Raw genomic sequence first — 23,489 nt, 5'->3', positions numbered from 1 at the left:
CTGGCCGGGAGGTGGGAGAAATGACAATCCCAAAGGGGACACTTAACCTATTTCATCTCTTCCGAACACTCACAATCGCTCAAACTTATAAAGCCAAACTAACTCCCAATTCTCACCCATGTTTGGGCATGCCTCGAGGTGCCCACGGTGTCATTTTATAGGTGCAATTAAAATTGTCTATGGTTCAAACCTCAAAGAAAGGCACAGGCAGGGAACTGACAAAACCTCTCCTCCTTCATCCCCTCTCTTCTCTGTAGGGCAGGGGAATGAGAAACAGTTTGGCTTAAGCCGCTTCTGTTCTTCCATTAGTTCTGGTTCTTTTAAGCCAAAATTGCATTCCGGCAGATTGGATGGTCTCAGCTAGTTGCCTTAGGGAAAGTACAAAGAACTGCCCACCCTCTACTTTCTGGACTGAGCTCTGTGAGCCAAGGAATGTACAGCGGTTTAGAAAGAGGTGGGTGGGAGCCCTGCCTCTCAGGTGTCTTAAGACTTGGCAGGAGGAGGAAAAAAAGGTGGGAAAGCGAAGGGAGGAAGTATCAAAGCTATTGTTTCCATTCACAGAGAGATGTTTTTAAAAATTAAGCTCTTTCAATATTTAATAGGTTGACAGATCCTGGCACCTTTATCCAGTATGTCAGCAGGTCAGGAGCATATAAGCACTTTGGTGGGCAAACCCTTACATGGTATCCTCACTCCTTCTTTTACTTTCAACATACTGTGATTTTTTTTTGGGGGGGGGGTGCAATTAAATGAAGTTTTATAATTCTAAAATCTTTTTTTTTTTTAACTAAACTAATCTAGACAAAAGAAATAAGTTGGCTTCAAAAGATTCTGGCAGAGAAACCCCAGAAGATGATCTATCAACAATAAGAAAATGACAGAGCAGACACTTGGACTGCCAGTAAGTTCTCCACCAGCTTGGGAATGAGTTAAGAAGCAAGAACAGTTGAATCAGATTTGTCAGACACTGGCCTCCATACAATAGAATTTATCATGGGAATATGTGAAATGTGGATTTAGATACACTGCCGTTAGTAATGCGTTTCACCCTGTTTACATATTGAGCCTTGAGATTTTAGCCAGTGAGAACCCAGAGCCATCAAAATCAGAATTAGCAAGACCTTTACAAATGATATTAATCTCACTTCAATTCATATTTTGCCATGTGTTTTACAATGTGAATATTAGTTCTGTCACATGCTTACATGACATACATGTTTCAGAGAACACAGCATGAGAAGCATATCCTGAAACGTTTTACTGGCAGGGGTGCACAATAAAAATTTTGGAGACCACCTGTCTTTAGTGGAGGGTCTTCCAGGCTAGAATTAGAACGCTCCTCAGGGAAATCCTGACAATTCATGGTGGATTTCAGATGCCTGGTAAGACGCACTCTGTTTTATTTTATTTTATTTTATTTTATTTTATTTTTTTAAATTTATTTATGATAGTCACAGAGAGAGAGAGAGAGAGAGAGAGGCAGAGACATAGGCAGAGGGAGAAGCAGGCTCCATGCATCGGGAGCCCGACGTGGGATTCGATCCCGGGTCCCCAGGATCGCGCCCCGGGCCAAAGGCAGGCGCCAAACCGCTGCGCCACCCAGGGATCCCCCGCACTCTGTTTTAGACACCTGTCATAATCCTGGACAGAGATTTCTAGAAATAAGGGAGCAAAGTCCAGTGAGCATTCTCAGATCTGGGTTTTAGACTCCTGGCACGTAACTAACTGGCATCCTTTTCACATTTTGACTTGAGACTCCCAAACAGAAAGATAAGTCTTTGATGCAACCAAACTCCCAAACCAAGATTCTGGGCTGGTAGGAAGTAAACTGAAAAATGTTTTATTTTGATGTTAGATTAAATATTATAAATACAAATTCTGAGTGTACGGGAAATTCCAAATGAATGCCAGGAGGTTTCTGGCACCTAGTCTGTTGCAAGGCATACAGAGGTTTATGTCAAGAACAGTCAACAGCAATTTTCCATCTCCCCTGGGAAAAGAATGAGAGGAAATCACTAACATGGAATGAAAACACTAATTTGCAATCATGTAGTCAGTCACTGTGTCCAAGGATGCCAAAATGCTTTTAAATACAAGTCATCCAGTTTAGCAGATGGAAAGCCAGCAAGAAGTAAATCACTGATTCAGAATCTCTCCTGGACCAAACACAAGTGCTGTGGGGATTATGGTGAGTCTCCTGAAACCATTCTTCCCCCACAACCACGGCCCTGTCTTTAGTCATGTGGTGCTTCACACTTTAGTCTGTTTAGGGACATGGCTTTCTCCTACATGATATCCAACACCATTTTGGGTAGAAAGAAACAGATGGGATGCTCACGTTTTTGGAGATGTTCTATCTCCAGCACAGCCTCATCTACTTCGCATCGGGCTAGACTCTTCAGATGCTCATTGAACATGTAAGTTGCAATGTCTCCAGTCATTTCAGACTCACATCATCTAAAAACAGAATTGATTTTCCTGCTTCTACCTATGCTTTTCTTCCTGTATTTCCAGTGTAAAATGTTTTGGTGCCATTCTATACATTCTTGTTGAAGCCAGAAATCCAAGGTGCATATAAGATGACCTCTCCATCACTGCTTGCCTCTGATGTGGCTAAATGGAGCAATTTTCTCTCCAAATAGCCCTTGTATGTGGTCTCCTCTATATTTCTATAGACACAGCCTTAGTTTTGGCCATCACCACTTATTATCTCAATCATCACAATCCCTAACAGGTTTATCTACTTAGTATGATTTCTGTTTTTCCATTCAACAGATACTTGAAGATCATTGCCCCAGGTGCCAGGCCCCATGCAAGTGCTAGGGACACATCACTGAGCAATCTCCCTCTTGGAACTTATATTCTGGTGGTGGATGTACATGAAAACATTAGTAGAAGAACAAATGAAATATTGAATGCAGGGTGGAACATAAGAGAATTAACTTAGCTTAAGTTTGGGAGGGTCTCTGAGGCATCCTATGTGCTAAAAACCTAAGAAAGAAGAGAAGCTAGCTATAGAGGGGTGGAAAAGCCTTTCAAACAGAGGGAATGTGCAATGCTGCTCCTTCAAAAAGTGTTATGCCTTCAAAGACACAGAAAAAGAAAAGAACTTTGATTCTTAAGGAATCAAAGAGGACTGCTATGGTTAACATGCAGTGAGATGGGAAACAAAAACCACCAAGGAAAGTAGCAGGTACCGGCTGGGGCCAGAGCACACAAGACCTTTGGAGGCCATTCTTCCATAGCCTGAGAGGTATTCCGTATTCAGACTTAGGTCACAGCACTGATACTCATAAATTCTCTCACCCTATTACTCATGGGGTAATGTCCAAATTTCATGTGATGATATTCAGGGCCCTTCCAGCCCCATCCCCGAAAACAGCCCACATTCACATGTGATCTATATATTGGGGTAGGGCCTCCTCACATGCCTTCTGTTCTCAGCTGGAAAAACTCCTCTGTGTGGGGGGACCATTGTTTCATCCTTTAAGACTTCACAGGAGAGGTCAAGATACTACTTCCTGTTATTTCAGAGACAGCTCTCTTGTCCTTGTAGGCTGCTTTATGTACCCCCTCTCCCCCACCATCCTGTGCACTCCTGAGAGTGTCAGAGAGTCTGGAGCTTACATGCGGTGGTGGTCATGGTGCCTGATACAGAACGAGCATTCAATCCATATTTACTGAGGGAGGGAAGGCAGGAAGGAAGTTTTGTCTCAATGCACTCACTAGAGAGCAATAGATGACATTCTGATTCCATCTATTCTAAGGTTTAGTCTATTTTTTTAATCAAATTAAATTTCTCAAAAAAAAAAAAAAACAAGTGGTCTTTATAAGTGATACATTACCTCAATTAGTTGTAAACAAGGCTTAATTATCAGAGAAATTCTTAGGAAAAAAACTGTAACATGACATAAAGGAACCAACTTGCTATCTGTAAGACCTGGATGTACAGAGCTTCCAAAATTCTACTTCTTGAATATACATTATAGGCAGTGTCTAGTGGACAACAGAAAAGTGACCGCCTTTCCCAGTGAGGAAGACAAGGTTGCCTTTTAAGAGTTGAACCAGGAAAAAGCAGATTATCCAGCTCTGGGAAATGAGTATGAACCGACATACCCAAAACTATTATCAAGGTGACCACACTGTCGTCCCAGCAAGGATGAAAAAAATAAAGCATACACAAATATACACTGAGAGAAGAGACAAGTGATATGGACTCAACGATGAACAGATGTGATCAATATTTTCATCATGACAGAGGAAAAATCTTTTCCCGAAGTGAATATGCTCATTTTTTTGGTTTATACATCAGCTCCTTGTGAGTTTGGGAAATATAAGTTAGTGTGTCTGTCTTTGTGCACTGACAAAGGCAAATGTATGGCCAAAGGCTGGAGAACAGTCTCTGGACTGTGGTCATTTCACCAGGGCCGATGTGCTGTGTGACCTTGCCTGGCTGCCAGCTGGCTGGCCCCCGATCAGACCTCACTGCAGCCTCTCTCATGTTAAAACACGCTTTCTGGGCCAACATCAGCACAGGGAGTCCTTTCATCACGATGACAACACAAGGCCAAGTGCATTCCATTCACGACCAGACACAGACTCAGAACGAAATGTAACTGACACAGCTTGGGCTCCTGAGTGACCTTCAGATGCCAGTGTCAGTCAAATGATTCTAAAGAAAAATTAAGCTCGGGTTTTATTCATCTGGAATGCATTACTAAATGAAGACATGGAATAGAGGTGATTTTTTTTTTTTTTTTTTTTTTTTTAGAATGTAAGAGCCAACTCTATGATGGGGAATGGAGGTCCTTGAAACAGGAGGAAGAACTAAAATGGTGCCCACAAGTCCTACAGATCTGTGATGCTACAACTGGTATTTCCAATGCTGACACTAAGTCTGCTCCTGCTTCATGTAAGTGTGTTCTTGTCAAGAGTAGAGTCTTGGAGAAGGTACATGTAAGCTAATCTCTTATCTAACTCACAATGAGCACTCACTCCAATGAGACTCCATGGGAAAGTTTATAGTCTAGAGTTGGAAACTGAAACACCATGTGGCTGGAATGTCTGTCATTATATAGCAACCTGATACACTACAGCACCATGCCTAAGAAGAACTGAATCGAGCCTAAGGTGCTGCTGCCATTAAGAAGACTCATTTCCATGGTGCCATACAGCATGGTGATGAAACCCAGCATGTTTGGTTTTCAACAAGCTTAGGAAGAGTACTTTTATTTAGGATAAGACTCTGCCACTAGGTCTGGAGAATTGCTTTCCAAACCCAGACTACGTCAAAAAAGCTTGTCTTTGACAAAAGATCATACATTTTCCTACTGATTTATCTGTTTATTTTTTTCCCATTTTTCCCCTTTGATGGGGCATCACAGTTTCCTGGTTTGAATTTACCAGAAACTCAATTCTTCTAGAATATCCGGCCCCTATAATCGCTAAAGAATCCTCATCTCATTTTGATGGTGGCCCTGATTCAAATCCCCTCCTGCAACATTTTCTGAGTTTATTATCCCCCCTTATGCATTTGCTTCTACTTAATTAAGCTTAAGTATTACAAATAGCTTGTTTACATACCCTGTGACCATCATCTACTTCAGAATATTTTTAGTTTTACGTGGAACTTTTGATGTTTGCAATAAAGCAAACATTTTAAATCTTAATAATAAAGCTCCTTTGAGAGAAGTAGCGTGTGTTCCTCAAGTGTCTTTTGGTTCAGGACCTCTGGAAGTCTTCTGCTGTGTACCTGGGTAAAACAACCCAGAAGCAACACAAAGTAAACCTGAAGGGCAATGTGGTTTGAGAGTATCTCCTCTGTCAAACCCACACTAAACTCAGCTGAAACTATCTATGGGAGGTCCTATGACCACTCAGAAAAGATTATTGATGACATGTCCAAATAAAGATTTACATTTAATTGATTACTGAGAAAGGGAAGTATTTTTTTCATGCAAGTCACAGATTTCAAAAAGGTACAATAGTGTTTGGTCTATTTTTTCTAGAGACTAAGAAAAACGTATATAAGTAAAATGTCTTTTTTTTTAAATGTTGTCTTTCAAATTAAGCCAAAAGAGGACCAAGTTAAAATAGCATCACTTGAAAAAAAAGAAGGGATTAAGAAACAATGACATAATCAGGTAGATGAAGAAGCAAAGTGTTTCACCATAGAAGTATTTCAGCTAATGGAGAAGAAATGATAGAGTTAGTGTATCACTATTTTGCAAACTTCTAATGAAATAATGAATCTAGGCAAAGATCTTTAGTGCCCACTAACAACATAAAGAAACAAATAGATATTATGTATTTCTTGATATAATATGAAACAGCATTTATGAAACATTCTTCCCCTACTCGGATCAAGTCTGTAGTTTTCAATTAGCAATAATCATGCCATGGATAAGCCTCATTGGCTACAATAATGCCACTGCACAGAGCTGTAGGATCAAGTCTGTAGATCAATCTAACACTTTACAGGAACCACAGAGGACAGAAAAACATAATAAGTGAAAATATGGCAATGCAATCAGAAAATCTACAATGTGGGGAAACTTCATAGGATAAATGACCTGGTTTAAAAAAACAAAAACAAAAACAAAAACAAAACAAAAACTAATTACAAAGGAAAAAAAATTATAAAGGAAAAAAGTGAGATATGGTGCAGAAACTTCTAGATTAAAAGAAAATGAGAGATACACAGGAAAGACAACGCACAAAAGTTGTTTAAACCCACATTCAAACTAATAATGAACAAATGGATGAATTAGTGAGTATACAGCTGGGGAAATTAGAACTACATATAGGATGAGAACTGAGAAATCACTGTAAATGTTTTTAAATGCATGACAACTGCACTAGAATTATGCTTGAAAAAGCATCCTTAACTTTTTATCAGTGTTCTGACATTTTAACAGGTGAATTATAAAATGTCTAGGATTTGCTTTATAACACCCTAGCTGGGGAGGGAAGGTACTTCAGATGGAACAAGAGTGAGCTGGTGGTTTTGTAGCTGGGTATTGGGTACATGGGATTTACTATGGCATTCTAATCATTTATATGCTTGAAACTTTTCACAATAAAATGTTGAAAAATTTTAAAGTTGGAAAAAAAAGCGATGGAGGAGACTTACCCTGCTGGATATCCTTCATTTCTAAATGCAAACTAGATATCAAGATTCCCACAGTTTGAGATCGTTTTCCATCCAATAACTTGATGATCTGGAATTTAAAAATAAAATTAACACAAGCTCAAATGACCATGAACTCTTTCAGAAGTATACCAAAAATATTGACTTTTAGATGCTTTGATGAACTAAACTGATGCAACAGCCACTCTATTTTAACAAGACTTTAATTTGAAAGTGACTTACCTACAACTATAGACATTTTAGAAAAGAGAGGGAAAACACCAGCCCAAACTCTCTCCATCTAATCTAAGAACTAAAATCTTTATGATACTGTATTCCAATCTTTTTATTGAAACACTTATAAACTGTAACTGCAACATATGTATAATTGTATATACAATGTTTCCACTTATCATTGGATAACATTCCCACATTGTTACTTCTGAGGTCACTTCAGAGCCTCCAATCTTCTTGGCTGTGTCATCTGCCCAGTGGTTTAAGGAAAAGATCAGTGTGATCTCAACTCAGCTGTCTACCAGTGATGCGGCCTTGGAAAAGTGATTTCATGTGTAGGAAAAGTTCAACTTCTTCATCAAGGAGTAGGGCTGGCTATATTTATTTTGCACATTTATTCTAAAAATTACATGGGGTAATATATGTAGAGCACTCATATAGTATATTCTTAACATAGATTATTTAAGTAAAACTTCCCTGTCTTAGGGAGTTGACTTGCTTCATATTTGTGCTATTTTTAATATAAACAATACAATACTTTGTACATTAAACCTTAATTTTAAATTGCTTAGAATTGTTCTTTTATAATAATAATATAGGTATCTTAAAACTTTACAAAAAAAATAAAACTTTACAGTCTTCTTATAAACTCCAAATGCCTTTTTGCCAATTATGGAGAGAGAGCTCTACACAGTTTTAGTCTCTCTAAACCTAGTAAGCCAAATCAGTTCCTTCTAATACATCACACAGTGGCCACTAAGGGGGGGGGGGGGTTGGAAACAATCTTTTGTCTCATGTGACACAACTACAAAAATCGATAGGGAATGCACACAAAACCTGAAGTTTTTTTTAATGTACTTTGTGGGGTAAAATACAAATTAAACTCAATTGCTATGCTTCCCCTTCCACCTAGGTATTTATAAGCTTACATTTAAAATATAGTGAAGACACAGCCAGTAAGAAACATCTATATTTATATTGGCACTAAACTAGCTGAATCACATGCTAGTTAAACAATAAGGAATAATGAGTTTGTTCCAAGATTGTCTAATTATCAATCTATCATATCAGTCAACCCTGAATCAGTTATTGCCAGTCCTTTATCTTTCCTTTCCCTTCTCAGAATGGCTACTTTTATATAACTGTTAGACCTAAAATATAGTAAATACCAAGTTTTCATCAAAATAAAAGGAATTCTGGGTGCCTGGGTGGCTCAGTGGTTGAGCATCTACCGTTGGCTCAGGGCGTGATCCTGGGGTTCTGGGATGGAGTTCCCCATTGGGCTCCCTGCATGGAGCCTGCTTCCCCCTCCTCCTGTGTCTCTGCCTCTCTCTATATATATCTCTCATGAATAAATAAATAAGATCCTTAAAAAAAAGATAAAAGGAGTTCTGATTTTTTAGTTCAATGTGTTTAATAATTTCAACATTAGTCTTAGAGAAAGATTCTTGGGGGATAAAGAATTTCAAGAGTTTTTAAAAGAAATAAGAAGGTAGGTACTTAGTCTTTTACTTTTTTTTTTATATGAAAGCAAAACCAAAAGAAAAAGAGATTATATATAATCAAATATTTTCTTTAAAAATGCAATTTCTGGCTTTTTCTTAGACTGAAAACACTAATTTTAAAGTGAAATGATTTTTAAAAGTCCAGTACAAAATTAAGAAAAACCACATAAGTTTTATGTAAGTATTCAGCCATGAATTCATTCATTCAACAAATACCTGCTGTGAATCTTTTACGTGCCTGGCACAGCTTTGGACTCTAAGGATACAGAGGTAATCCAGACAGATTGAGTCCTTGCTTGCCCTTGTAAAGTCTGGAGAGCTTAGTTATCTAAGACAGTCACTTTGGTTTTGTTTTTCTTTCTCAAGATTGCCTTGGCTATTTGAGGTCTTTTGTGGTTTCATATACACTTTAGGATTATTTGTTCTATTTCTTTGAAAAAAAATGACATTGGAATTTTTATAGGGATTCCACTGAACCTATAGATTGCTTTGGGCAGTATGGACATTTTGACAATATTCATTCTTCCAATCCATAAACACAGAATACCTTTCCATTTAATTGTCTTAAATTTAATTGTCAGGGTCTTAAACTTTTCAGTGTATAGGTCTGTCACCTCGTTTAAATTTATTCCTAGATACTTTATTCTTTTCAATATGATTATAAATGAGTTTATTTTCTAAATTTCTGGGATTATTCACTGCTAGTATATGGAAATGCAACAGATTTTTGTATATTTATTTTATACCTTGAAATTTTACTGAATTCGTTTATTAGTTCTACTGGTTTTGGGAATAGAGTCTTTAGTCTATATATAAATTAAGGTTATTTGCAAATAACCTTCTTCCTTCTTCCTTTCCAATCTGGATGCATTTTATTTCTTTTCTTTGCCTAAGTCCTCTGGCTAGTTCTTCCCAGTATTGTGTTGAATAAAAGCGGTAAGAGAGGGAGGACATCCTTTCTTGATCCTGATTCAGCCTTGAGTATGCTGTTAGCTGTGGGCTTGTCATATATATGGCCTCTATTATGTTGAGGTATGTTCCTTCTCTACCCACTTTATTGATATTGAACTATTCTTGCAGGCCTGGAATAAATCCCACTTGATCATGATGTATGATCCTTTTGATATATCATTGAGTTTGGTTTGCTAAAATTTTGTCAAGGATTTTTGCATCTATGTTTATCAAAGATATTGATTGAGCTGTGGTTTTCTTTCTTTGGTGGTACCCATGTCTGGTTTTAGTATCAGGGTAATGCTGGATTTGTAAAATGAGTTTGGAAGCATTCCTTCCTCTAGTTTTTTGGAAGAGTTTGAGAAGGATGCAGTTTAGATCTTCTTTGAATATTCGGTAGAATTCATAGTGGTGCCATACGGTCTTGGCTTTTGTTTGTTGGCAGGTTTTTTATTACTCATTTAATCTCCTTACTAGTAATCAGTCTGTTTAGATTTACTATGATTCAGTCATAGGAGACTGGGTTTCTAGTGATTTATCCATTTTATCTAGAATGTCCAACTTATTGGCATGTAGTCATTCAAAGTAATCTGTTATATTCCTTTGTATTTATGTCTTATCAATTGTAACTTCTTTTTCACTTCTAATTTTACTTATTTGAGCCTTTCCTCTATTTTTCTCAGTGAGTCTAGCTAAAGATTTGTCAATTTTATTTATCTTTTCAAAGAACCAGCCCTTAATTTCCTTGATCTTGTCTTTTTAATCTCTATTTCATTTATTTCTACTCTGGTCTTTGTTATTTTGTTCTTCCTACTAAATTTGGGCTACATTTGTTCTTTTTCTAGTTCCTTCAGGTATGAATTTTGATTATTTAAGATTTTTCTTGTTTCTTGCAGTAGGCCTATATCTTCATGAACTTCCCCCTTAGAACCACTTTTGCTGCATCTCATCGATTTTAGCATGTTATATTCCTATTTTCATTTGCCTCTAGGTATTCTTTTATTTCTCCCTTGATTTCTTTGCTGACCTACTGGTTATTCAGTAGCATATTGTTTAATCTTCACTTATTTGTGATTTTTTTCCACTTTTCTTCTCGTAATTGATTTCTAGCTTCATACTGTTGTAGTCACAAAAAAATGCTTGACATGATTTCAACCTTCTTAAATCTATTGAGACTTGTTTTATGGCCTAACATGGTCTGCTTTGGTAATGTTCCACATGTACTTGAAAAAATTATATATTTTTATTGTTTTTGGAAGGAATTTTCTGTGTATATCTGTTAAGTCCATCTGGTCTAATGTGTCATTTAAAGCCAATGTTACCTTATTCCAGCAATTCTACTAAAAGGTATTTATCTGAAGAAAACAAATACACTAGTTTGAAAAGATATATACATCCCATTTTCATTGCAGCATTATTTATAATGGCCAAGATACGGAAACAACCTAAGTGTCCATTGATGGATGTGCAAGTGAAGAAGATGTGGTATATATACAAAGGAATACTACTCCTCCATAAAAAAGAATGAAATCCTGCCATATGCAACAACATGGATGAACTTTGGGGGTATTATGCTAAGTGAAATAAGCTAGACAGAGAAAGACAAATACCATAGAATTCACTTATATGTGGAATCTAAAAAAACAAAACAAAATTCGCAGATACAGAGAACAGAAGGGTATTCACTGGAGTGGAGGAAGGTTGGGGGCAGACAAAAATGGATGAAGGGTGTAAAGAGATATAAACTTTGAATTATAAAATAAGTAACCCATAGTAATGTAATGTCCAATATGGTGACTGTAGTCAATAATGCTACAGTACATATTTGAAAATTTTGAAGAGAGCAAATCCTGTAAGTTCTCATCACAAGAAAAAAAGTTTTGTAGGTTGTTTGTATGGTGATGGTAACTACATTTATTGTGGCAGTCATTTTGCAATGTGTACAAATACTGAATCATTATGTTGTGCATTGAAAATGAATGTTGTATATCAATTATACCTCCAAAAAATCACTTTGTTAAAATTGCTTTAAAGAACCAAACAGGCAAATAAAACATCACTTGAACTAATTGAAAAGAAAATTCAAAAGAAGAAAGGCTTTGGGAAGACTAGAATCTAGAATGACTAGATTCATTCTTAAATGTCCAGGATAGTGACTGATTAAACCTTCATCACAGGGGATGCCTGGGTGGCTCAGCGGTTAAGTGCCCCCTTTAGGCCCAGGGCATGATTCTGGAGTCCAGGATTGGGTCCCACATCGGCCTCCCCACAGGGAGCCTGCTTCTCCCTCTGCCTGTGTCTCTACCTCTCTCCGTGTCTCTCATGAATAAATAAATAAAATCTTAAAAAACAAAAAACAAACCCCTCATCATGGCATACACACTGACATCGTGGACAGGCATAGAAATCAAATTTATGATGAGATCACAAATGGGTAGCAACAATTTCTTCAAACAAACACCCACCAAGCTACTTAGGTACAGTTCTGAAAACCATGAGTAGTAACACATTCTACCTACAGGAAAGACAAAGTTTAAATGCAAGTTCTTCTAATAGCTAATTAAAAGAAGGCAAGAGAACAATCAGAAGGGAATTGAGAGAGAGGGGAAAAGATTGAGACTAAGATTATCTGTCACTGGGAAAAACAAGCATATATATCTCTGCAGTGTTCATCCAGGCTGAATTATGGAAAGGATGTCACCACAATCAGCCATCCTCGTATTTTGTCTAATGGCTTGACATGGCAAGTGTCTGAAAAGAGTGTTATTACTCTTAAGCTGGACTAAAACCTTAAGAGTTGTATGAAATGTAGTGCTTCCTCCCCAAAGGGGAGCATTTGTCAGAGCAATTGTATTCTCCTCCCTATTTGTACCAAATTCCTTACCTCTGACTAGACCTTTAAAAATAGACCTCTAAGTTTCCATGTAATCTCTCTTCAATTGTGGAATAATACAAGGTTTCTCAAAAACAGCCCAAATGTGGTAGGAGCACAATGGACACTGAATGTATGTCTTAAGACCTCTTAGTTTGCTTGTTTCTTTCCTTCCTTCCTTCCCTCCTTCCTTCCCTCCCTACCTTCTAGATTGGAAGGCTTAATGATAATAATAAAAGAACATGAAATCTACTCTATTAATGAATTTTTAAATGTTCAGTAGAGCATTATTAACTGTAACACATTGTTGTACAGCAGGTTTCTACAATTTTTTCATACTAAATGATGGAGACTCTATAGACAGCTACTGCCCATATTTCCTTCTTCCTCCAGCCCCTAGACGTTTTCTGCTTCTACTTTCTATGAGCTTCTTCTATGAGCTTCTATGAGCTTCTACTTCTATGAGCTTGACTACTTTAGATGCCTCATATAAGTGGAATCATGCAGTAGTTTTCCTTCTGAGACTGGGCTGATTTCACTTGGCATCATTTTCTCAAAGTTCATTCATATTGTAGCATGTGATATAATTTCCTTAAGGCTGGATAATATGCTTACACATACATACACACACACACTCACACACAAATCACATTGTCTTTGTCCATTCATCTATTGATGGGCATTTAGGTTACTTCCACTTCTTGGCTATTGTGAATACTGCTTCAGTGAACATGGGAGCGCAATTATCCCCTTGACATTCTGTTTTCAATTCTTCTGGATAAATACCCAGAAGTGAGGTCATGTGGTAGTTGTATTTTTTTTTTTAAGGAACCTCCATACTGTTTTTTACAGTAGCGGTACCATATTACATTCCCATCAATAATGCACAGGAGTTCCAATTTTTCCACATATTATCGAACACTTGTTCTTTTCTTAATTTTTCCTTTTTGAAAAATTATAGCTATTCTAACAGATGTAAGATGATACCTCACTGTGGTGTCGATTTGCATTTCCTGATTAGTGATGTTGAACATCTTTTCATACACCTTTGACCATTTGTAGGTCTTCTTTGGAGAAATGTCTCTATTTTTAAGTCCTTTGCCCATTTTCCTTTTTTTTTTTTTTTTTTTTGCATTTATTTATTTATTTATTTATTTTTATGAATTTATTTTTTATTGGTGTTCAATTTGCCAACATATAGAATAACACCCAGTGCTCATCCCATCAAGTGCCCCGCTCAGTGCCCGTCACCCAATCACCCCCACCCCCCGCCCACCTCCCTTTCTACCACCCCTAGTTAGTTCGTTTCCCAGAGTTAGGAGTTTCTCACGTTCTGTCTTCCCTTCTGATATTTCCCACTCATTTTTTATCCTTTCCCCTTTATTTCCTTTCACTATTTTTTTTTTTTTAGGTATACAATGCAGATTTATTTAGAATGAAAAAAGGAACCATAATAAATTACAAATCTAAAGAGGTAACAAATACCCAAATATTACAGAACTCAGAAAATATTGTTTTTATTCTTATTTTTTATTTTATTTTTTTATTTTTTGCCAAATACTCTGCCAAATATTTTATTTTATTTCATTATTTTTTTTAATTTATTTTTTATTGGTGTTCAATTTACCAACATACAGAATAACCCCCAGTGCCCGTCACCCATTCACTCCCACCCCCCGCCCTCCTCCCCTTCTACCACCCCTAGTTCATTTCCCAGAGTTAGGAGTCTTTACGTTCTGTCTCCCTTTCTGATATTTCCCACACATTTCTTCTCCCTTCCCTTATATTCCTTTTCACTATTATTTATATTCCCAAATGAATGAGAACATATAATGTTTGTCCTTCTCCGATTGACTTACTTCACTCAGCATAATACCCTCCAGTTCCATCCACGTTGAAGCAAATGGTGGGTATTTGTCATTTCTAATGGCTGAGTAATATTCCATTGTATACATAAACCACATCTTTTTTATCCATTCATCTTTTGATGGACACCGAGGCTCCTTCCACAGTTTGCCCATTGCTGCTAGAAAACATTGGGGTACAGGTGTCCCTGCGTTTCATTGCATTTGTATCTTTGGGGTAAATCCCCAACAGTGCAATTGCTGGGTCGTAGGGCAGGTCTATTTTTAACTCTTTGAGGAACCTCCACACAGTTTTCCAGAGTGGCTGCACCAGTTCACATTCCCACCAACAGTGTAAGAGGGTTCCCTTTTCTCCGCATCCTCTCCAACATTTGTGGTTTCCTGCCTTGTTAATTTTCCCCATTCTCACTGGTGTGAGGTGGTATCTCATTGTGGTTTGGATTTGTATTTCCCTGATGGCAAGTGATGCAGAGCATTTTCTCATGTGCATGTTGGCCATGTCTATGTCTTCCTCTGTGAGATTTCTGTTCATGTCTTTTGCCCATTTCATGACTGGATTGTTTGTTTCTTTGCTGTTGAGTTTAAGAAGTTCTTTACAGATCTTGGAAACTAGCCCTTTATCTGATACGTCATTCGCAAATATCTTCTCCCATTCTGTAGGTTGTCTTTTAGTTTTGTTGACTATATCCTTTGCTGTGCAAAAGCTTTCACTATTTATATTCCTCAAATGAATGAGACCATGTAATGTTTGTCCTTCTCCGATTGACTTATTTCACTCAGCATAATACCCTCCAGTTCCATCCACGTCAAAGCAAATGGTGGGTATTTGTCATTTCTAATGGCTAATATTCCATTGTATACATAAACCACATCTTCTTTATCCATTCATCTTTCGATGGACACCGAGGCTCCTTCCACAGTTTGGCTATTGTGGACATTGCTGCTATAAACATTGGGGTGCAGATGCATTTCACTGCATCTGTATCTTTGGGGTAAATCCCCAACAGTGCAATTGCTGGGTCGTAGGGCAGGTCTATTTTTAACTCTTTGAGGAACCTCCACACAGTTTTCCAGAGTGGCTGCACCAGTTCACATTCCCACCAATAGTGTAAGAGGGTTCCCCTTTCTCCACATCCTCTCCAACATTTGTGGTTTCCTGCCTTGTTAATTTTCTTAATTTTCCCCATTCTCACTGGTGTGAGGTGGTATCTCATTGTGGTTTTGATTTGTATTTCCCTGATTCTTTGCCCATTTTTCAATCAGGTTTCTCTTTTGTTGAGTTGTAGGCATTCCTTATATGCTTTGGGACATTAATGCCTCATCAGATATATGGCTTGCAAATATTTTCTCCCATTCCATAGGTTGTCCTTTCACTCTGCTGTTTCCTCTATTATGCAGAAGCTTTTCAGTTTGATGTAGTCCCACTTACCTAATTTTGCTTTTGTTGCCTGTGCTTTGGTGTCATATCCAGGAAATAATTTTAAGACCAATGTTATGAAGCTTTCTTCCCTATATTTTCTTCTAGGAATTTTATAGTTTCATATTTTTTAAAATAAAAGGTATTAATTTATTCATGAGAGACACAGAGAGAGAGGAAGACACAGGCAGAGGGAGAAGCAGGCTCCCTGTGGGGAGCCGGATTTGGGACTCAATCCCAGGACCCCGGGATCACGACCTGAGTCAAAGGCAGATGCTCAACTACTGAGCCACCTAGGTGCCCCATAGTCTCAGATCTTACATTTAAGTCTTTAATCCATTTTGAGTTGGTTTCTGTTTATGCTGTAAGACAAAGGTCAAATTTCATTCTTTTGCTTGTGGATATGCAGGTTTTATTGAGGAGGAGCCTATCCTTTCCCTGTTTTGTAGTTTTGGCACCCTCATTGAAGATCATTTGACCATAATTGTATGGGTTTATTTTTGGGCTCTCTATTCTTTTCCATTGGTCTCTATGCTTGTTTTGATAGTAATACCATACTGTTTTGAATACCATAGCTTGTAATAAGTTTGGAAGTTAGGAAGTGGGGGACAATATCAAACAAATGACAAGGAGAAAATAAAGTAAAGATAGGGCTAAGAAAAAGAACAGAACATATGTTTTAAAAAATCCTTAAGTCCAATATGTAAAATGATTAAGGGGAAGCACATGGAAGAATACATAATCAACAGACCAAGTGAGAGTTCAGGTGATTAAAAAGGCTGACCCAAGACTTCAGCATATATTCCGATCTTTCTGAAACCGGTTAAAAGATTGGGCTGTGCAAGATGTGAGGAGACGGTGTCAGCAAGAGGGAAGAAGGGGAAAAAAGAGAGGTGCTCTGTGGGTTCTCCGGTCATATTTTAGAAGCTTCTGCCCAACTCTTGGCCAATGTGGTCACAGGAACACAGATTGGGACAGGCAAAGTTTCCTTTGTTTAACACACATGTTAAATGACTCCTGTTTGCCAGGTACTGAGCTTGGGACTAAAGACTAGTATAAACTTTGGTCTTTGGAGAGTTGTCAAGTTTAGAGAAATATTTGTTATTTTTTTCTATTTTCTTTTTGTGAGTTCATTATTTTTAATTACAAAAGCAACAAATGCTTAACTGTAATGAAAACTACAAACTATAAAGAATGTAAAAAAGTAAAAGGTGAAATATTCTCTCATCTCCCAGTTCCACTGCCAAGTTACCACCCCCAGTAATGGGGGTTCGTCTCCTTCCAGATCTAAACATGTGTGCATGGCCACATATGTATAGGCATATGTGTAGGATTTTAGCTTTATAAAAATGACAAGCAATACACTTTGTTCTGCAACTTTTCCCCCTTGTTCTGTGTAATTCTTTTTCTTTTCTAAATATATTACTGATACCTTCCATGTCAGTGTAGACAGGACCAATTTAAGTATGGTACATAATTTAAGTATTCCTCTATTGATGGACATTTAGAAATTCTCCAAAATTTGTCTATTATTAACAATGCTGTAAAGAGCAGCCCTGCAGATAGCCACTTGAGCTTATATTTCTATAGAAGAGATTTACAGAAGTTGTTCAAACAATACATCCATTTTTAGTTTTGATAGATATTGCCAAATTGTTTCTAATAGATGCTATCAATTTACTCTCCTGACAAATATTGGAGAGTGACTGTTTTCCTAGTCCTTCACCCTTTTGGGTATGATCAGTTTAAAAATTTTTGGCCAATATGATAAGTAAAATGTTTTTTCACTCTTCTACATTTCTAATGATTTAATAGTAAGGTTAAACATTTGGTTATTGGTAACATGTTCTTGTGGATTGTCTTTGTATCCTTTTTACTATGTTTTCCAATTACTAGATCTATTAGGCTGGTACACAGCAAAGAAATTTAAATAAGGACATGTCTGAATAGCAAAAAGAAAGAGATTTACACAGAGATTGCCGTGGTGAGGAGGCATTTTCTAAGGGAAGAAGAGAGAGAAGAATTACCTTTTATTGTGCCCCCCAGTGATGCACTAGGTATTATGCTAGCTCTGCACACAAGGCAATCCAAATGGACAGTTGTGAATTAGAGGCAGTGAGCATCAGGATACACTAAACTTTTATTCCTTTAGTGGCTCCCTATGGATTTCTAGAGAGAATGACACTTCACATTCAAGAGGCTTATAAAGTAAGTATAGTCTCCTCATTGCTAGGGCATTGAAGCAAGGGACACAAAAATAGAAGAATACCTTGTTCTGATAACCCAATACTTTTGTTGTTCTTTTGATATTTGTGATCGAATCTCACAACTTCTTACCCAGATACACACCTGTTATCAGAGGCATTTGCCTTCATTGCAGAGTAGCTAGGAAGAAAATATCAAGGAGGGAAGAAGATGGGAGTAAAGAAAACTGATGGAGAAAATAAAGAGAAGAAAGGAGAACAAAGATTGAGAACATGATAAAAGGTTGAAAAAAAAAAAGATGATCACCTAGTTATCAACCTATAATTATTACATTGTTTTTCAAATAACTTTTTAGAATCGTGCTAAAATTTCAAATAACTAGATCAATTTGTGTAGAACCCTCTATTAACTGAAAATTCCCCTTGCTTTTCTTTCATTACATTACATGCATTCTTAGTAAGGCGACCTCTAGATAAAGTGAACTTCAAAAATTCTTCTCTGAAGAGAAAGAACACATGACAAAAACATAAACTATTATTGGATATTTATTCTCTCCCATCCACTAGCTTCTCTAAGATATCCTAGGCTTGGAAGGAATCAAACCTAATCATCTACACATTCCATATCTACATTACTGAACAGTGTGAACTGGTGATCATAGGATTATCTGGAACATTTTTAGAACCGGAATGTTCCTGAGATTGTCAGATATTTAATCGTCTGTCCTTTTTATAGTAGGAGATTTAACTGATACATTTAAAAAAATAGCCACAGGATTTAAAATACAAAAGTTCTATCAAAACATTTATTAATTAAACAATTTAATTAATCAACACCAACCCATTATTTAAGCCTACTAGTTGTTATTATTCTGTGCCATTTTAACACTTTTTGGAAGTTGGCCCAAGCCAAAGGTTCCCAACAATGTTACAATGTAAGTAGAAATAGAAATACGACTAAGAACTATAGTTATAAATACAATGGTCCTTCTCGCTTTTAACTTTAGCATGCTGAGCAGCCACAGGCTCTTGGCCAGCTATGAAAAGTCATCAGCATCAAAGTCTGGCAACTAGTTGTTAAGAGAAAAGTCAGGAGACCAGCCTTCTATTTCTAGAACTTCCCTGACTCATCCTTACACCAATACTGAAATGTAGTCAGTCAATTCAACAAAATTCACAATATGCGAACTCCTATGTTGGCATACTACCACAAAGGGTGTATATATACATACACACACATACACACACACACACATATATATGTTCAGTGGGAGTTCAAAGACTAGTGTAAAGGGGAAACTCATATAAATAAGTCTGATACAAAGGAGTTACTAATAGGGATCAGTGAATATAAAGAGATTCTAATTGTCCTTCCTCTATAATCTCCCGTATATGAGCCAGGACTCACTGAAAATGGGGGTTTTGAAGGAGATGGCTGTTTGGGACACAATCTTCCCCTGGGTAGCCTAAGAGCACTTCCCAAAGTTATATTCAGTGTCCCTTTCCTGAAACAAAAATCCAGGTCTCATGCTCAGAAAACTACCCCATGAAGGAGATTTGAAAGATGATAAGCTCAGCAGACCATGAGCCCCCAAATGCCATGATAGCTCATGTTCTGCTTAGACATATAGAAGGGGGCTCTTTCCATCTTGCATAACCAATGGGGTAAAGGTTCTTCTAGGCATTAGAACTAATAAGCAGCCAGGACTTTCAGACTGCAGAAGACCTTGAAGCCAGGCCACCATATTTGATTGTTGGACATTGGTAGGCTTCCTGATTTTATCGATCCATAGCTTCATAATGTGAATGTCAAACAAATGTTTTTCCATGTTTATGTGGAACCAGTCGGTGGAATTATCCCTTGAAGCTTCTGATGTGACTTCCTCCCCATGTAGATTCTTAGGGAAAAAAGTGGCCATGCCATGCTGTTCAAGAAAGATACTTCAGAGAATATTTATGAGATGGTATAAGTACCATAAAAGTTTGCTCATTCAGTGCATACACTAGTTGAAATGGGTTTTGGGATCGTTTACCATTAGCATTGAAGAAACTTGCAAATGTTGTAGACAATACTTTACCTTCTGCCTTTGGGTAGGCTCAGAAATTAAAGATGGACCTGACTTTACAAGGGAGAGTTCATTCTTTTAGAGATTATTAAGGTTACCTTCATACAACGTACGCATATTTATAGTCATCTTATATCATCAAATAAATAAAACACAGTGGTACCTCAGCTAATTGTGAAAATGGCCTAAACTTTTCATCCTATTCCTATTCTGTGACTACTCTCAATGCCTATTTTTCATTTTTCTTTGTCCTCACGTGCATATTACTTGATTTGTCATAAAGCTCATTTTCTAGTATTAAGTAACTTTTGGCACCAAGGAGTTTCACTTAATGTCTGATTCAAATTCCTCATGCTTCCATTTCAAATAATCTTTTCCTGTGCTCAGGGAAGGCAGATAATAGCTAGTCTCATCATCCTCTACACAAAGCTCCTTCATAAACTTTATGACTGTCATTTGTTATTTTTTTAAACAAGAGATGCTTTCTACCACATCTTTAAAAATCAGGTTTTGAGAAACGTCAGCAAGCTCTCAGTTTATCTTGGTCCTATCTGGAGTCAGCTGAACTTGGCAGCACACAGCTTTCTCCGAGGTATAATTACAGTCTGGAGGAGAATGCAATTTGTGCAGCATTCCACTGACCTACAAGCTGACCTTGTGCAGGGGCAAATTCACAGGTTGCGTTAAACCCTATTAGACATGCCTAGTTTAAGGCAAAGCTTTTCCAGACCCCCGCCTCATGCTGGATTAGGGCATATCACACATGCGTACTATTACATTGCCTAAGGAGCTCTTGCAATGCCTTCCAGAGAGGGGATAGGCAGGCCGACATCCCACACTGCCTAATCCTGCACCTTGAGCTAGTGTATCCAAATGATTATTATTTCTTACATATGTGATTTTTAGAAGAACCTGCCTCTTTGAATAAGAATTAAGACAGAAACGGGCAGATTTGCTACATTGGAAAAACCACACCCTGACTACTCAGCTAGAAAAGTCTTGCCAGACAGACTGAGAAAGAACTCCTGCCAGGCCCAGCGGGATTTTTCACATCTACATAAAATCCACATATATCTTCAGCTTTCTGCCTGTGCTTGGCAGATGTGGCCAGAAGTAAAAATAAAAATAAATGGTCTGAATAGACCACAAATACTGGAAGCCTACTTGGCCAAGTGAGTTCAGCACAGCTACAAAATTAAGAGAATTATGGAAGCCTTCTTCTTCCAGGGAGCCTTCCCTGTCTGGAAATGAAGACGATGGATTTCTACACCTCTATCTTCACTAGATATCGAACACATTCAAACCTATATCAGATCAGGTAGGTACTCTGTTCTTTGGTTTAGTCCTCACATTTGAAATTTGTCAGTTTCAGTCACAGGATTTCCATCTCCAGTGAAGTTGGTTTTATCATAGAACAGGCACCACGTCTAGTTAAATACAGCCATATATGTTGTTACCAATAAATATCTCCTGGGCACTTTAGGCAAATAAAAGCATGTGAAAGTTGCTGTCTTTTCTGTCTGAATTACCCTCTCCTTCACCAAAAACAAATAAATAAAAGATCCACATATATAGGCAGATATCTACTTACATGACAGGGATATATTTCAATTATCCATGTGCAGGTCATGTTTGACTCTATAGAACCAATGAGTGAGTGGTTTGCCTCTCAAGGAAATTGAAGATAGTTTAAAATACACAGAAATGAGACCATCTGCCTCTCCAAAGCAAAATTCTAAAAAAAAAAAATCCCATTATTTCTATTTTTGTGCCTTCAGACTGGTGATCTTTGGCTTAGGCTTCATATCAATACTCACTGAATGCCACTACTTGGCAAAACCACAGACATTAAGAAGCTGGTTTAAAGCACATGCACTACTAATGAGAAATCAGGTTATCTCGTCAACAGTTATCCCTTGAATTTGTAAGCCACTGGCTGCCAAAGGGATCCAGGGACTTTCATAATGACTGCTGCATTTATCTTGAAGACATTCTTGTGGACTAATTTGGTAGGCGGATAGAATCCTACAGTAGAGACAGAAATTGACGAACCTATCCTACAGGCTACAATCTCTAAGAGTCAAGCTGATAACCTACACTGGATACATTGAAATCATAAATAAGTGTGGACCCCAAACTGGCTGGATTGGGGAGCAGCATCTTCTAGGGACAAGATATGGTACAACAGGGAAACCTTGGGTTTAGTGCTCTCCTACTGACCTGTCACCTGTTCGCAACCCCATCCTTGCCAAATTGCAAATTCTTATTTTATAATTAATAGAAATCTAATTTGGAAGATAGAATGAGAATTTCCCAAGGGAATTCTAAGAGGTGATATAAGATAACACAAGGTCATGAAGCACAATAGCCTATGGATGCAGGCCTTATATACAAAATTTTTTATTTTTTTATTTTTTTTTATTTTTTTATTTTTTTAATTTTTATTTATTTATGATAGTCACAGAGAGAGAGAGAGGCAGAGACACAGGCAGAGGGAGAAGCAGGCTCCATGCACCGGGAGCCCGACGTGGGATTCGATCCCGGGTCTCCAGGATCACGCCCTGGGCCAAAGGCAGGCGCCAAACCACTGCGCCACCCAGGGATCCCTACAAAATTTTTAAAATTCATGGGATGAAACAATTGACACAATTACACTTCATAGGTGTGGCTATTCTTGTGCCCTCCATGCCATTTCTAATGTGGCAGTGACTGGAGATGGGACAGGTAAGTAATTCCTCCTCCCAGTCAATGCCAGAAACGAGGGCCAGCTAGAGGGGAACGGCAAGACTAGAGTCAGCAGTCATCTTGCTGTCTCTCCTCAGGGAGAGTGAGCACTTCTTTGGAAACATGCAATTGTTTCTTGGCAGGTGCCCAGGAAAATAAATGCTGACTCAGGTTCCTTGTCCCTTCTCCTGTGTTCCCTCCCCTGCCACTCTTTGGCATCACAGCCAGAGGAGTCAGTTGGCTGGCTCCATGGTGCCATATTATGAAGTGTCACCTGACTTGCTACAAACAAGCCCTCACTTCTGATGGGTCAGTATGGCCAGGTATGCTTCTGGGTAGTGGCCTCCATCAACTGGCCTGATGATGCCATTAAAATAAGCTTTCCACACATAGCCTGATTATCTGTCCCACTAAATGTTTCAAGGAAAACTAAGCTTCACTGTTCTGTCAGACTGCTAGGTCTGAATCTCTTCCATGGCCTTATTTTTGGGGACACATAAAATTGCTCAGATGAAGTTTACT

General features: G+C 37.8%; 1 protein-coding gene, 1 long non-coding RNA gene and 1 pseudogene across 24 annotated transcripts in view; 1 reads left to right on the top strand and 2 right to left on the bottom strand.

The window, feature by feature from the left end:
* The window catches only part of FMN1 (formin 1), a 438,849-nt gene that overhangs the window by 167,548 nt on the left and 247,812 nt on the right, over nucleotides 1-23,489 (bottom strand). For all 22 annotated transcript variants that reach the window (XR_013369929.1, XR_013369923.1, XR_013369924.1 and 19 more), the window contains one exon: nucleotides 7,133-7,220. Coding sequence is in view for 13 of the 22 variants with exons in the window: in XM_077880462.1 (XP_077736588.1) it covers nucleotides 7,133-7,220 (88 nt within the window). In the remaining 9 variants the exon portion in view is untranslated. The remainder of the gene's footprint in view (nucleotides 1-7,132; nucleotides 7,221-23,489) is intronic.
* The window catches only part of LOC144302940 (uncharacterized), a 109,792-nt gene continuing 90,843 nt past the window's right edge, over nucleotides 4,541-23,489 (top strand). For both annotated transcript variants that reach the window (XR_013369935.1, XR_013369934.1), the window contains exons 1-2: nucleotides 4,541-4,657; nucleotides 4,772-4,956. This is a non-coding gene — a long non-coding RNA (uncharacterized LOC144302940). The remainder of the gene's footprint in view (nucleotides 4,658-4,771; nucleotides 4,957-23,489) is intronic.
* LOC144303671 (U4 spliceosomal RNA) lies at nucleotides 6,324-6,442 on the bottom strand (annotated as a pseudogene).

Source organism: Canis aureus, chromosome 32 (genome assembly GCF_053574225.1).
Source record: "Canis aureus isolate CA01 chromosome 32, VMU_Caureus_v.1.0, whole genome shotgun sequence".
In the NCBI taxonomy this organism is placed as follows: Eukaryota; Metazoa; Chordata; class Mammalia; order Carnivora; family Canidae; genus Canis; species Canis aureus.
Note: the sequence above shows the minus strand (reverse complement) of the source record. Positions and strands in the feature narration are given on the sequence as shown.